Source organism: Amphiprion ocellaris, chromosome 14 (assembly GCF_022539595.1).
Source record: "Amphiprion ocellaris isolate individual 3 ecotype Okinawa chromosome 14, ASM2253959v1, whole genome shotgun sequence".
Classification (NCBI taxonomy): Eukaryota; Metazoa; Chordata; class Actinopteri; family Pomacentridae; genus Amphiprion; species Amphiprion ocellaris.
The window spans coordinates 6,980,185-6,997,254 of NC_072779.1; the positions used below are offsets into that span (position 1 = coordinate 6,980,185).

Below are 17,070 nucleotides of genomic sequence, written 5' to 3' on the forward strand. Positions count from 1 at the left end.
TAGCTTGGTCATAACGTGCACTCCACTAACTCCTGCTAGCACAGCCTGGCTCACATTCAGCTCTCTTGTTAGCTTATCATCCATACTGATACTAGCACAGACAGTGTGTTGGCTCATGAAGGTAAAAACGGTGAAGAATTTTTGTAAAAGTCCTTGAGGTTAACGAGAAACCGCTGAATCCTTATGCAGTTTGTTCAACTAACTCTTTGTTTACAGGGACACTGATTGCAACACTGCAGTGTTGGCAGAATTAATGCAGTCTGCAACAACAAGGTAGTTATACTATAAATATTGTGCTTGCTCAATGCATATATATGTATTGTGCTGTGCTAAATGTATGGCAAATCTTTAAAGCAACACTGATCAGTTTACACATTCAACTGTAGCAATTTTCTATTTTTTGAAAATTAGAAACATGAATGTTTTTGGTTTCTGGGCCCCGGTAAGTCCCAGTCCTCCTGATGCAGTACTTTCGTACCGGCCACACACACACTATCCTTTTCTGAACCACTTCAAACATTACAGTCCCTCAACATTCAGAACAGAACACTAGCTGCCAACTCTTCTCTTCTAGATCTCCTCGGCTTACACGGGAAAAATGACAAACCAAGCTGTCAGTGTTTCATGTGATATGCATCTAATTTGCTTGAATTTTGCGGTTCATACGATGCAGTCAAAATGCAACCATGGATGTCCTCAATGTATTTTTAATTTCCCCAAGGCACGTCCTTTATGTTGTTTCTGGGTCTCGTTAGATCTCAGCACAATTTGGTTGGCAGGGCAAACTCGATCACCACACATGAGGGATCCTTGATTTTAAAAAATGAGTTCTAACATACAGCGTACGTATGTGGCGTATCATCAGATATGTCAAATTAGTTCAGTTTCATTCAAAATATCTAATAAGCTTTTACAAAATGGTGTGCAGCTTAACTGATAGTTTAATACGCTTCATTCTGTGCAGCTGAGTGAGTGCGTGAACTCTGCGCCATAAAAATATTACTGCTGTGCTGGTCTACATCTGGGAAGCCACAGCTGCAGCTCTGAGCACACATGGCCTTTAATGCAGAACGCTGTAAACTTCTACTTAGTGGAGCATGACAGAGGGGGGGAAAAAAGTCAAACTAAAGCTTACATAAGACTCACACAGGCAGCAGACAAGAGATAGAAAGTACAGAAAAGCCAATGACTTAAACAGACCGCTTTTCTCAGTTTTTTGCTGCGCTGTATGCCACGTATTTTTTTCTTCTTAAAAATAGTGTTATGTTTCTAAAGACAGAAAAACAAACACGCAAAGCAGAATTATTCTCTAGAAATTACTTTTTCATTTGCAAAGGTCAAGGACTCTTCCGTCTTTAATGCCAGCTTTTTATCTCTCACTTTGTTGTGATCCAAAACACACACACGCACGCACGCACGCACGCACGCACGCACGCACGCACGCACGCACGCACGCACGCACGCACGCACGCACGCACGCACGCACGCACGCACGCACGCACGCACGCACGCACGCACGCACGCACGCACACACACACACACACACACACACACACACACACACACACACACACACACACACACCCACAACTCACCTCTGGTGGCTTTTCTATTCCCAACCTGTCAGAACACATTCCTCACTGCCTCTTTGATGGCTAGCTCTAGCTATGGAGAGGAGCCACTTACATCTGCTTAAATCTGGTTAGTGACAAAGATTAGACCAGTACGGAGAACTGAAATCCTCTTTACAAGTATATTGGCTGGGAGCTGGCTGGCCTACATCTACTGTATGTGTGTCTGTGAGCGCAAAAAGGAAGACACGGGAGGAACCGCAGCGTAGAGAGTGGCGTGTTCCTCTGTTTACTTTCAACAGTTGCGCTACAAAACAGCTAACCAAGGACAGGTGTTGTCAAAAAAAAAAAAAAACTAACAAAAAAAAAACAAAACAGACTGTTTTGTTTTGTGTACAGCCTGTCAACCGATTATCCAACAGCTAACTATAATTTAATCCAAGCCACTAATGTTTGCAACGGCATCTGTTTTAAATATCTGACTGTAATTAACATGACGACATGAAGTCAATTACCTCTTGAAATATCTGACATCACCTTGATTAAAAGAAAGTGGGACATCATTGTCAGCAGACCTTGTTCAGACATAGAACACACAGCAACCCCTGCACATATTTTTAACTTTCATCACACATAAACTGTAAAAAAGACCTAGACTGCAGGATCATGAAGGTCATTTTTAAAAAGAAGAGAAAAAAAGCCGCACAATTCTTACTCACTGATAAAGCAGCAACAAAACCTCAAGTTTAAATGAAATACTACATATTCCGTGAAGCGATGCATAAATGAAGTCAAGCAAATATTACATAAAGTGTACAAACATGCATAGAAAGACCAGAAGAAAGAGTGTTTACACCTTTGCCACAGAAGCCTGACGCCAAACATTCCTCTTTAGGATAACAAATCAGGCCAAAAAAAGCAAAAAAGCCACAGCTCTCATGTTTTAGAAAACACGTGATGACAAAACTATAATACCATGAAGACTTCTGACAGCGTGTGCAGTTCTCGCTTCCTGTCACTTGTGCAAATTCCTCTCAGGTGACTAATCAATTACGTGCCGAATGCGAGTTAAACCAACTTACCACTTTGTAAGGTTCAGGGAAGAGAGGGGAATTTGCTGGAAAGGCCTCTCCTCCTCCCTGCTGGATTTCTTGATTTCTCCTTTCTCTTTCTTTCATTCGGAGCACATTCCGGTCCTCACGGTTCATGTTGCTATTAACACAAAAAGAATAACAAGTAAACACGCTGCTGAGAGACGGTAAACAGACTTTTTATGTCGTTGCTGTTCAAGGACGGCTACAGGAGAGGGGGTAATATGAAAGTGTACACCTGACAAGTCTGCGACGATTTACCAAAGACAATCTTAGCGCTTTCATTTTCTTCATACACCGATGTCAACTATTCACAAAAATCTAGAGTCTGTTATGTACTCTCCACTTTTCGTCACAGTTTTTTGGGAAACCACAAGTAGGACCATCATTAGTGAGCAGGGAGATGGCAGAGATGACCTACGGAGAAAGTAGTCTCTAATAAGCTTAGGCTAGTCTAGACACTGTGCAGTAGCCTACTTCTGCTGCAAATAATCTTCTTGTACAGATGGTCAATGTGAATTTGTACCCAGCCAAAACCCAGAATAAAGATATTCAATGTTTAAAATACTGGTTACTCGGGGGAGACTATGTGCGGCATTCTGGACACTCATTAACAAAGATAAAACGATAATCATCGGTTATGAAACCCTGAGTGGAAGACACTGACTTTATAACAGGGAGCTAAACACGCCTCTCTGCCTTTATTTTCCTTCTGCACGTTATGTGTGTAGTTCAAACATAAAAGCAAAAAGGCTGCTTCACCCTCTGAACTTCTAGCAGTTTCTGGGTGTTTTTTGTTCCCGTCCTATTTTTACTCACTGTGGGATCATTTTTCACTGCAAAATAAAGTCCTGTGCTCTATGGAAACAACATAACCATGGTTAAAAGAAGATGGAACTCAAGAAACTCTCAAAAATCATCAAAAAGAAAGGTTTAATAATCCACACCCACAACATTTTTTAAGTGTCCACAGGTGTTACCAATACTGAGAGGAAAAAACTGTCGCTCCACATACTATACATACTTTACTACTTAGATATTAAATAGTTTTGATACTCAGCTGAAAACTCCCTGAAATTTTGTCACATGACTGTTGGTTGTAGCTGAGCCACTTGTGGTTTCTCTACTGCAACGTGAAGTACAGATTTTTCTTTTTTTAATAAATAAAGACATATATAATTCAATGATTCTGATTAAATGCCAGTTTCAGCTTCAGTTTTGACTAATTTTCCAGATGTAACCCGACATCACACATGACTAGTTTAAGGATCATCACATTTTTTTTTTTTTTTTTTTTTTTAAATCTGACAATTGTTTCTGCTTTTACAGTTTCTGGCTCTGATAAATGATGGTATTTTTTGTGTTATTTTTAAAGGGAACATGTCTTTCAAAGTGGATGTATGCATCGACACCACAGAGAGACAAACACCGCCATAACGTGTAATAAAACTGCGCACCCAATCAGAGAATAAAGCACAACGCTGCTCATGTCCTTTTAATATACAATAAAACTTCACATAAAATGTCCTCCTTGACGCCATTTGTAAGTTTTAAAATGTGGGCATTTAGACCAAAATAATATGGGTTCATTAGGCACAGCCAGGCTGACAAAGAACAAATGTGACTTCTCTCTGCCTTGCTCCTTGTTTAACAGAAAGAAACTACAGAACTTTGAAAATAGAAACAAGCAAAATTGTCAGCCAGGCGTGTCGCCTCCTGGTTTAAGTCGACAGCTTCAAGCTCTGCCAATGACAACAATGATTTTAAGGCTGTTGACAGTGCGATTATGCAGCAACCACCCGGCCTCCTCCTAGATTATAAACACATCACACAGGGGTGTTTTTAATCTTTACTAAGTATGACTAAAAGATGAAAAGAAGCAGATGGGAGACTGATTCCAGAGAGAGCAAAGACACTACACACAAAGGGAAGTCAAATGAGACTTTTGAAACAATGAGTTTCTTGTGAGAATTTAAACAACACTTACATGAAAAGTGATCAGGACTATCAATCAAAAACCTGGGAACCAAGTCAGGCACCATTTCATTACGTAGACTAAAACATCTACAAAAAGAAAGATTTCTACAACTTGTGACTAGGCATTGGGAAAGCTTATCAGTGAGTATAAACAGTAATTTCCCAGCAAAACCTCTGTTTTACATCATCAACACCACCCAAGTGTGAGTCATTACTCCGAGCATACAACGTGATTTACACTCTAAAGCTACGCTACATTAAGCCTCAGTTCAAGAGGTGACCTCGGCCATAACCACTGAACGAAACATACCATAAGCAACAGCTTTATCAGCAGAGGTGTGAAGAAAAGGAGAAAACATTGTTTGGACAATCTGTCATCTCTGGACTCTATTTGACTTACAGCACAGCTAAGAACCACGCTTGGACTTTACACCATCAAAACCTAAACAAGACACTTTCCATAATGACAAACTTGCTACAACTGGACGAACCACAGACTACCTCGTACAGACGAGTGTCTACCAGGACTAATGGTGCAGGTGATTTACGAATGCCACATTTTGGTAAATTCTACTTAATGGTAGTTATTTTGCACACTCTACCATACAGCTGGCAAGAAACAACTATCATTTGCAGGGCTTTCATGCTATGAATGAATGTCTATGCTTTGGGGGAAAAAAGCACTGGAAATGAGGCTTTTAACATTTCGACTGGTCAGCCTAACAATTAAACTAAATGATAATGTACCAGGGGTGTTTTTAGTGAGCTGTAGTAGTAATACAGGTTTATGTAAATTAGCCTGTTGATGTCATTTGAGAGTGACTGCATGTGTGAACCAGCGACTGCTAACACAGTGCAAAATGATCGAACGCCCCAGGCGCAGAACTTTTTGTAAACTCTGCTAATGTCCTTTCTGCCCATCTAAATGACCTGAAGTGTTGGTGTTTATTAGCTGTTGTGTGATAGTCAAAGCGTACATTTCTTCTTTAGTACATATGGACAAACTCTACGAATACAAATGGAAGAAAGAAAGACAAACTAGTGTTGGTGACATAACTTGACTGTGCAAATGTGAAGCAACTTTTTGAGCTCAACCTGTTTATAAGTTGGCCTTCTACCAGCACTCAGAACCAAAACTAGGTTACATAAAGAAGAAAACCAAACATCAGATCAAGAATGCCTCCATGTGATAATTAAAAGCCACATCAGGAACTCTTTACCAGTAAACATGGGAAAACATCCCTCTCCACTAATCAGGAGTAAAGCCACTAAATAACAACATCTTCTGTTGAAATAAAGTAAATATTAGCACTTAAAACATTGTTTTAGAGTAATGAAATGTGAGGGTGAACCTTCAATGGTAGTATAGTCAGGTATCGAAAATGAGTTCTAAAATACAGCCAGTTGTAAATGTGTACAAATCAAGAACTTTTAGATTTCAGAAAAAACTTGCCACTATGTATACAATGCCACTTTACCAAGCATCAAAATGTGCACTGTTTACAATATGGCAGACAAGAGTTGCTGAGCACAAGCATGGCTTAGCATCACAAAGAGAGAATGGATAAAGTAAAGTGTAATCACTTCACAAAGTTAATCCTATCAAACTGTGAAAGTCTGTCTGACATGTCAAAGCAAGTACCATAGCATCATGGAAGGCTTGTTCCCCGTCTTTGTCATAATTCCCCAGAATCAGCTAATGCCACATCATAGCTAGCATTTCTAACATAGATTCAAATTTAATCTTTAATTTTCAACGCTAAAAATGAGGGTCTGTCTTTAGCCATTTAAGGGAGGCGCAAGTGAGCAAAAAATGTTCACTGTTGGCTTTACAAGTAAGATGTGACTCGATAACCACAAATGTAATCACTATTTACCCTTTAGCCTTCAATAAAACCACACACCTGTGCTTTATAATACACACAAAAGCTGCAAATCTTAATTTCATCTATACTTATTGACAAAGATCATAAATGAGCTCTCATTTGTATATTTGGCCAAGCCTCCATCCAAGGCCCAAACTATTAGCGGCTCATCTATTACCAAAATCTATTACCAAAATAGTAAGGTGAGATATGTTGATTATTTGAAAATTAGGCAAAGCAGCATTTTTAAATAACATTTATGAGCGTGTAATAGCCAGCTGTGTTTATTGTAGTCATTCAACAGAGCGCCAAACTGAAAAGGTCAAAGTCTCCAGAGTTGAAAAGACAGTTCACTCTGTACCTAAATTAATCATTTCACCTGGCTCTTTTTAACTTACAACATAACAGTCAGGCCACATCTCCAACACACAAAAAAAAGAGAAAAAAAAAAGAAAAAGAACTGATGGTTATCTGAGCACCATGTATACAGGACTGGGCTTCTGTGACACAGCTATTATACGCAAGGCCATCCAGAAACATCTTATCTGACTTTTATATGATAGAAATTAAGTGTTTTATTCCTACCAGACATCAAGAGAAATGAGTAAAGTAGCCAACTAGTTGTGCATTTCTTACCCTGACTGAGAGGCCATGGCCCCAACCACTGAAACATTGGAAGGAGGAGGGGAGGAGGGTTCAGAGGATCTCCCAAGGATTCAGAAGTATTCTCGTCATGACTTGTCAGCCTAAAATTTGTGCGCAAACCTCCTCCAATGAAGACAACCTGACCCTTTTCCCCCGTAAATGTTTCTGTGGGCGTCCAGCTGGAAGAGCGTAACTACAGTTTCTTTACTCGACTCGAAGGTACAGTGTATTTCCTTGGAGTGGAGACAAATCTGACTTAGGGAGGGGAGGTGACTGCCTGTTCTCGGGAGATACCACGTCGGCTAACAGCGGGGGTGGTCACATGCTAGGTGAAGTCTGGAGGCAGCCACAGCTTTCTGTTTGTGTTTGGGTGTTTTGAGGTTAAAGCATGTATGGAGAACAAGTAAAGTGAAAAGAGGGTGGGGGCAGAAAAGCATAAGAGTGAGTAAATGTTAGGAGTGAATGCCATAGAGAAAGACGGGATAAAAACAGACAGATTTGGCATGTCTCCTTCCTTGAAGCCTGCCAGATTCTTGACTAACGGCACTGTCGGCCAATTTTAATCTTCAACTGTGAGGAAAAACTGCTCGGCAAGGAGCAGAAGAATCTTTTAATCTCAGTTAATTAAGCATATGAATCATCTGAAGGAAGCACTGCATGAGCACAATGCTCAGCAAGAATCTGTAAAGCCCAATGAAATACTGCAATGCACTGCTACGTCTTAAAAATTATACCTCTAAGTATTAAATCCAAGAGGAGAGACAGTAATAAAAGAGAAGGGAACAGTCTTGCTGGAGTTAATTACACCTTCAAGTTAAACTTAAATTTAAGAAGAGTAAGGCAAATGATGATAAGAGTTGGTTTTATAGAAAGAGGATTAACGCTAAAGAAATAAATGAGCTTCATCCTAGAAAGCCTCGCAGCAATAATAATTTACAAGACAGCCTTACAGCCAATTAAGGAGAACATCTACAGGGAGGAAAACAGCACTGAGGGATCAGCGAGAGGGGAATAAATCTCACCTCTCTCTGAAAATGGCACGGTCCACCTCCTCCCATAAAAGGAGATGTTATTTTACACCACAGGGCCTCTCCTCCATGTGATGTCACTGCCCTCAGTGAGGCCAAGCCAATCGGAGCTCGTCTTTCCGTCAACAACCTCCCTCCCTCCCTCCCCCACTATGCCCGGAGCACAGGGCAAAGCACCCATGCAAGCTGTTAAAGTCACAGCAGCGCAGGTTTCCGGCATGCTGGTTGTAACAAACGGGAGGTTTTCATCAGCTACATACGATGACGACACATGCTGACAATTGTGGCATCACTAGACGGTGTGAGGATGTTTTTCTAGTACACAAATTAACTAAATCATGCCACTTCACCTGTGGTATCCTTCTGCAGGTTTCCTGTTATGTCAAAGGTTGATTTTTATCACTTCTAAAGCACACACACACACACACACAAATAAAAATCACAAAAACAGCTAAACATATTTCACACTTTGTCTGAAACATATTTGTATTTTACTTCTGCTGCTTCTAATTTACAATTGTGTGCCTGTCAGTCCTGAAGAAGTGTTTATTTAGGCTTTGGAATGACTTTTATACCTCTCCTAAAAACACTTTCTACTGTTTGCCACTGTCTTTTAAATTATATTTAATGTTACATCATCTCTGCATATAGTTCCTTCCTCAGTATCTCAATCTTCTACTTAAACATTATAGTGTTATATGCAGGAAAGTACAAAGTGAACCAGAGAAAAACAATCCTGAGTAAAAGATTATAAATTCCAACTGTGGGCAACTCCCTTTCACTCAGTTTAGAATAAATACGCGCTGTAGAAACTCGAAAACAGTTTAATGTCTTTATGATCAGGGCTGATGTTCTTTGAGATACTGTTTTAAACTTAATATTGAATCTATATTGAATCAAAACACTTTGTTTTCAGATCACCTTGTCTATTTAAGTGCATGCTTGTACAAAGCAGACAGATATTTCAGCGCTTGAATTATATATACACCTTTTACTTTTATAAATAGAAGCAGACTACTACTCTTATTTAATTCAATCAATAACAGAACTCATTAAAGGAGAACAGTTAGAAAGCTATCTGGTACCACTAAACTACTAGAGAATCTAAAAATCTCATTAAAGGAGAACAGTTAGAAAGCTATCTGGTACCACTAAACTACTACAGAATCTAAAAATCTCAACAACAGCAAGTGGTTTCAACACTCCACACTCGCTACAACACAATTTTTCTTTTTTTGTTTTGCACTTTAGAGGCCTTTAAACACTAATGTCCATGTGAAAACTGGATATTAAAAAATAAAAACTGCATATGAAGTCAGTTTCACGTTCATACTACCCCAAAAGTGAATCCATTTTAAGTAGCTGTCTGCATTTCAAACAAACTCAGGTTAAAAGAGTGTTCTATAATGTGAACAGCAGGTTCTCAGTAATGGGTACAGATGGGCAGTGAGTGCCACCACCCCTGGTGCTTTTGAAGCAAACCTGCTGACTGCAGGAATTCCAGAGGGAGTGTCCATTCAAATGCAGCAAAACTGCTTCATATAAGCAGCTGTTTGGTGAGGACAGAAATAAAGACCACAGGCAGCCAGGACAAGGAGTCTATAAGAAATTGTCAAGAAGAAATGATTGCTCAGAATGCAGCGTTTTTTTAACCCTCATAAAATCAAATAACTTTCCAAAGGAAATTTCTGTATCACTACTGCAGAAAAATCTCATCCTCACAATAACAGGGGAAATTAAAAAGTGTAGCTTTTCCGTGTGCCTTTTATATCAAAGTATTTAGCTGTGGATGTTTAAGAAGGACAATGTCAAAATTAGCTTTCTTGTGTTCGTGCCTCAGTGACAACCCTTCAATATTTTTGTGTGGCTTTAGATTAGCTCCAATTAACATATCAAAACAAGACTTAAGTCTTGATTGGCATGTTCTCTAAACAACTGCTTATATCCTTTTATACGGGCAGGTTTGAAGCATTTGAATTGACTCACTGCTTGGAATGCCTCCACTCAGCAGGCGTGCACTATCTGAATCAGAGGGAGCCTTTAGCATTTACCAATCAGGGCCCAATGCTGTGACGGTTGTGCATTTACAAACTAATTAATCATAATTAATTTAGAAGCTTTGTAGGTTTGACATCCAGCAAACTTGGTCAACAAGAGGGGAGAGCAAAACTGAAGCTAATTTCCAAATGTGAACTCTGAAAACTTGGTCCCTCGAAGGCCAAGGCGTCTTTATTTCAAGATAAAAATCAAATTGAGACACTTTTACTAGCCACTTTCTCAAGCTTTTAGGCTGACACTACATGGGGATGTTAGATTAATTTCTTTTTCATTACTAAACTGTAATTAACATGTCTATCTTATACACCTCCCAAAAGAGTAACAGCATTCGTATGTAAAAAAGTAAGCACCTGGAAAGGTTTTGTGGATTTTGAAATGACAAATATCGCCAGACGAACAGAGACAGAGAATGCTCGCCCTCACAGCTTTGACACAGATAACACACAGTGCTCTGGGTACTTTTTCTGCCACACCGTTACTGGAACGTGACACACACTCCTCAATTATCTTTGCAGTGTTTCCAAGGGACCTGTGTGATTCAAGCTCTTCGGTGCACACACCAAGCTTGTCAAGAGGCTTTTACTTTCTGCATGACCCTCTTCACCTGAATCTAAACTATGGTAAAATGTTTTTGACAACTTGCAATTACTCCCAACAACAGTGCATCACGCAGCCCTTTTTAACCTCGGTCTGGTCAACAACAAGAGCAATAATTCTGTCGTTATGTAAATAAAACAGGCCTTGATCAACTGTTTCATATATATATTTATATATATATATATATATATATATATATATATATATATATATATATATATATATATATATATATATATATATATATATATATATATACATATATATGCATTATCCAAGATTTTAATATCTTTAAATGTATTTACAGTCATATAAAATAAAGTTTACTAGTTATTCCAGTTAATGTAAGTAGTAAGAAATTGCTTGACAAGAAAATATAGATCCCTAAGCCTAACTAAAAACAAAAATATCTGAAAGTCATCTTTGCTTGTCAGAAATCTACCCTCCACTTAATCATATAAGACCTTCTTTTGGCCTGAAGCATTAACACTTCCCTACAACAAACACTCGACCTAACAGACGAATGAACTGTTCCTCAGTCAGTTCATTTTGCCTTCTAGAAACGACCAGCTGAAACATGACCTAAGCCATTAAAACTGCAGACACCACACAAACGTAGACTGCGACAACGTGCAGTAAAAGATTTCCCAAATGTGATAACAGCACAGCAGGTCAAGCAATACCACAACCGTACTGAGGAGTCAGGAATTTCTGGATTGTGCAATAGTTTCCCATACATCTGCCACAATTGTATTGCTCGCAGACCAGTCTGGACTAAATCTGATGCTGAAATATATATCTACCTACAAATAGAAACGCGCTAACCTATAGCTTACTACTCAGAACCTCAAAATAAACCTCTGCAGCCCACAGAGCAGATTGTGGGCACATGGGAGTTTAGTACAGCTGCAATGATAAGTTGACTTATTAAATAACTATAGGAAAATAAATCAGGTATTAATTTGATTAATGAGTATCATTTTAGTCATTTTCGAAGTCAAAATATTTGATGGCTTTCCCCTTATTTTTGTCAAAGTAAACTGAATAATATTTGGGTTTTAGACTAGTTTGTCACATATTTGAAGACAGAATGTTGAACTGTGGGAGAGCAGAACATTTTTTTTCATTGTACTCTCACATTTTATATACAAATGAATCCAAGTGATTAATGAATAATAAAAATAATCATTAGTTACAGCCCTAGAATGAAGAAACCGGTTGATGAAGCACTTAAATTGCATGATTCATACGTTTGAAGGCTCCAGTTGTTGCGCTGCATAAGAAGCTTACGTCTTTCATGTATGAATCACAAAAAAGTTTTGTCTATGTATGACGGAAATTCACACCACCTAATACTTCCATGTTACTCTATGTTTTACTGTGTATGATTTTGTTATTTGCTTCAAGGCATTTAACCTGCTCAGAAAAAAAATGTGCTACCAATGAATCTCATTACTGTGTATGACACTTACTACTGCTGCTATAGAATGTAACTGAAGCTGTTATTGTTAGATCTATGCCTGATCTGTGAAATGAAATGGCCTTAATGAGCTTCACCTTCACAGGACTATACAGCCACATGAGAGTGTAAACTCACATCCTCGAGAACAAAAGCTGAAGAACAGATGCATGAGGTCAGGACAAAGTGAGTAGCATATTTTCTGCTGTGCGAGCAACAGCACAGAGAGATAAAAAGAGAGAGCTGCTGATTTCTGATTAGATTTGAGCTAATTAAACTGGCAAACTCTAGAAGAGTCTTCAAAGAACATAGTTTTGACAAGCTTCTCTTTCTGAAGGAAGTAAGATTTGGTTCTAAACTTACAGACCTTAGCTGACGACACAATCATTTCATATTTTGGGGAGGTTTAAAGAAGAGAATGTGAACTCTAAAATGCACTAGTATCTGTGCAGTAGACAAACCCGATGATTCCTCTTTGCCTTTATATGTCAAAGTCATTTCAGTAATTAAAAAGGAGATGACGATGAACAGAATGAGTCAAGATAAATAAGGAATCCAGACAAGGACTCTTCAATTTTGGGATGGCTGTCATAGAATCAGGTGTTGTTGAACAGTCTGAAACCAAGCATGTCTCATTCTCCAAATATTCAGTCTGCAAAACCACACTGTAGTACAACTGCAATGTACAATGGATGTGTCAAAGCCAAAGAAAACATGCACCCTCTGCTCTGTCTGGAATGGACAAACAACACGCCATCACATCTTGACAGAGCATGTGCCCTTTGCCTGGTCAACAGAGGAAACAGTTATACTAAAGCCTCCAAGCAAAATCTAAACAGGAAGTAAGGAGGATTTCACAGTAAGCTGCGTCACAGGGAGCAGTTACACACTATCTGAACAGAGTGTTTACCTCGAGTGCTTAAAAAAAGGTTTTCTTAGTATCCCTGCAATTATCAAAACTGACATCTAGGAGTCATCTAACTTTGCTTGTGGCTCATATGTCTGCTCAAGCTTTCCTGAAAGAAGTGTGTAAGTGGTTTTATCTTTACCTAAAACTAACACACCCGGTCAACATACAGTCATGTGCTTTAACCCGAAATCTCAACATCCAAAATCTTAATTTAAAAGTAACAGAAACCACCGTGCTACATGATGAGTTATTGTTTTACCTGTTTATATATGCATATTAATATAAAGACAATATGCTTTAAGATGCTCACATAACTACCGCTATGGACATACAAATGTATTTGAAATGTCACCAAACAAGGGTATTGCCTTTAGTGTCCCACAGTGTTGATTCCAACTAAGAGGCACACTAATCTTTACATTTGCTTTAATGCAAGCTCATATGCTAAGCATGTCTTACAGCCACTATTAGAGGTCAACCAATCCAGCATTTTTCTGATTACTCATTGTATCATTACTCTTTTTAACTGTTTATCGGTTCAAAATTTGAGCTGCGTCTATGTATACATGGATTTTTCTGTGTAGAAAAACTTTCAGAATCGAAACCACAGAAGCTCACCAGCTTCAAAAGAAAATTGACACAAAATGACAAGAATCAAGCCTGAAAAGACCAGTTTCACATTTTAACCAGTTTTGTTCGCTAGAGTTTAATTTACTCAAGCACAACACATATGTCTGTTTATCAAATAGTTTGAAATGAGACTGAAATGCTTGGATCTGATCTGTTAAGGTGAAACAGACTAATTGTCTCTGCTGTGCGCAGTGCGATCATGCTCACCATCGTGCATAGCCCCTCCCAAAGGCCCAGTCTGAGCCAGGAAAAAAAAAAAACCTATTTGTTGTCACTGTAGTCTTGAGCAATGTCCTGCTGAGAACACTATGTGATCGGGCACACGTAATGAACACCAGCATATTGAAGGGCAAATGTTTGAAAGTTTTCTTTTATAAACAAAGCCAATCCAACAACATTTTGTGTTGAAATTTGTGGTATTCTCAAGTTTGAGGCTAAGATTTTACTGCAAATGTATACTAGTTTCAAAAATCAGGACTGGTTTAACAATTATACGTATTACTTAGACTGAGAAAATTATTTATACTTGTCAATATTCTTTACAAAGTAAGGTCTCAATCAGGCAAATACTACACAGCATCAGTGTCTCAGAGTTGGGAAGTGCTTGCTCTTACTATGCCATATCATCACATCTATAATGTCCATATAACACTAAAACACTCTTGAACTAACACTTCCATGAACACTACACTTCTTTAACAACTGAAACCACAACTCAGACAACCTAAACTCTGTCTACAGTTGTTGCACAGCTACCTGCCATAAATGAGTTCATGACCTTAGGGCTCCCAAACCATGAAATGTCAACCTAGATAAACCAGTTGATTACTCCGTCCTTCTTGTCTCTATGTGGCAACTTTACCCTCTTCCTATGTATCCGTGACATTACTAACTCTTGAGAGGAACTCTGGACTTATGATGCATTTTCTGGCCCTTCCCCCAACTGTGGCACGTAAAATGGCTTCCTAGAAAAGCATATCAGCTGTCTCTGTGTTAAACCAAAGCACACATAGGTGTTGCCTTACATACGCAATAGTTATTTTGATGCAAATAATCAGGTCTTACATTTTACATAGCTAGGAGTGGCACTGAGAGCTGGCTGCTAGAAATGCAGGATACACTGTGCGGAGGCTCGAAGACAGCAAACCAAAACTTTTTACTAGTCCCTGTGAAAAAACTACCGACTCTCATGGGCGTAAGATTAGCTAAACTTTCCTGTGTGCGGTGGACAAACTAAAAGCAAGTAAAATATTTTTTGTCCATGATTAAAATGGACCCGCTTTGATCTAATCAAAAGCTTAAATCCCGAAGCTGAAAATTAGCATTACAGTACATTTGCATTATCGATCAACTGTAAACTTGATCAGATTGTGTTTATCTTTTGCACAATGGAAGGACACAATAGTCACCTCGTTGTCGATTACATAATTAGTGCAAGTTAACAAACTTGAGTTATGTCAGCCAAGGCTAAAGACAGAAAACACAAACATCAGACGTCATGACCTGTTAGCTAACATTACAGGAACAAAAACATAACCACTATCACTGCGATGTTTGCCTCAGTTTTCCAGAAAGGGGAACAGCCGCACGTATAAAAGTGACATTTAACGTTATTATCTTCTAAATAACCAACCTTTCCGTTTATCATAACTCAAAAGTAGCTGCAATGTCTAACATAATCATTAGCAAGAGGCTAGCACGCTACCTACAGGACTACCTGCATATTTGCTTTAGCGTAACGGTAGCTAACCCAACCTGCTAGCAGTGGCTAGGCTAGCGGCCAGCTAGCTCCGAAACCATTGATTTTTTCTGCTGAATTTAAAATTAACATTCACTCCAAATGTAAGACAACCACTAAGTACATCGAATCACCAAAAAACACATTTCCTAATGTTCGGCATCCTTACCTCTTGTCTTCCTTTTAGGCCCAAACCATTCTAGCTATTGGAAAGCTCTTTTCTCTTTGTCTTTTCCACTTCCAGTTACACGCAAAATGGACTCAGCAAAACGCTATAACAGCTAAAACACTAAAACCAAATGGATGGTCCTCGTCTTCTCCTTAAAACGCAGCTGTACATCGAGCGGAAAACAAAACCAAATCATTTTCTCTCCCGTTAATTTTATTACTCCTAAACAGAAGTGTCTGATAGGTAAGACTGCTAGCTAAGTTAAGCAGCCAGCAGGTACCACAGACAGGACTGAATGCATGGATGGCAGCAAGCGGCGCTGCCTTTACGTTCGTCGGAAAAATCTCAACCCGACCTCCTAACCAAGTAAACACAAGCCGGAAAGTGCATTTTTAGAAACATAACGGGAAAGACAGGCGTTTTTTGTAGCACTGTTTGGGACTGACCATTTTAAAAACACCAATGACTTTAGTTTTCTGATGGTTTATAATACTTGTTTAAAATAATTACTTCGACAGATTTCAAATCGGATCCCAAAATCAGAAATAATAAGTATAATAGTAACTAAGGACATCATGCCAAATAGAGTCCCCCATTTAAATCTGTATTCGGTAGTTTGACAGTAACAGAGCGATCGGTCTTTAACGATAGTAGTAATTCCTACTTGACGTGAACGTAGCACTTCTGTGACGCACAGGTTGCTCAGGCTTGACGTTTTGGACGGAAATCACAGAGAGCGTTTCATTGTTCTCTGCTGTTGATTGATTACCTTACTAATTTTAAGTATGCAATACACGGGGTGCTAATTTAAGCTGTCATGTGCCTTTGATCGATATATAAACTAATTTTAAATAAATCTGTGCTTGGTTACACACCTAGTTATTTATTTTTCTCTGATACATTAATAGTAACTTTGTGTGTCAGACATTTTGGTGCTTTAATTAGTTAAAAGTCATATTTATGACTTTATCCATATATATGTATATGTTTGTAAGCAACCAATAACCACCCAGGACCATCACATCTCAAACTCTCATTTTATGGCTTTTCAACACACATTAAAAGACTAAAATAAACTGTTTGAGATCTTGACATCATATCGACTAGTCTATCCTGGATACTCGAGACTTAATTTCTTCCAAAGCAAGCTTGCAGAAAAGCTGCCTGATAAAAAAATCCATGCAACCTCCCCCAAAAACAATAGCAGCGTTTGATCAAATGCATTCAGAAATATTGATATATATATCAATATTTTATATATTAAATATATTTTAATCACTAAGCTATGACATTAAATACAGTTTTGTGGTCTGCCACACACTCTAATTCATC

At 38.6% G+C, this 17,070-nt stretch overlaps 1 protein-coding gene across 2 annotated transcripts in view; it reads right to left on the reverse strand.

The window, feature by feature from the left end:
• Window positions 1-16,027, reverse strand: part of aff4 (AF4/FMR2 family, member 4) — a 32,818-nt gene extending 16,791 nt beyond the window's left edge. Inside the window, exons 1-2 of one of the 2 annotated variants that reach the window (XM_023286858.3) lie at window positions 15,739-16,027; window positions 2,654-2,783 (exon numbers count right to left, since the gene is read on the reverse strand). In XM_023286858.3, coding sequence (XP_023142626.2) covers window positions 2,654-2,779 — 126 coding nt within the window. In that variant the 5' untranslated portion in view covers window positions 2,780-2,783; window positions 15,739-16,027. Of the gene's footprint in view, window positions 1-2,653; window positions 2,784-7,140; window positions 7,388-15,738 lie in introns of those variants that run through there. The other variant, XM_023286857.3, reaches the window with a different exon arrangement.
• Between the last annotated feature and the right edge of the window lie 1,043 nt (window positions 16,028-17,070).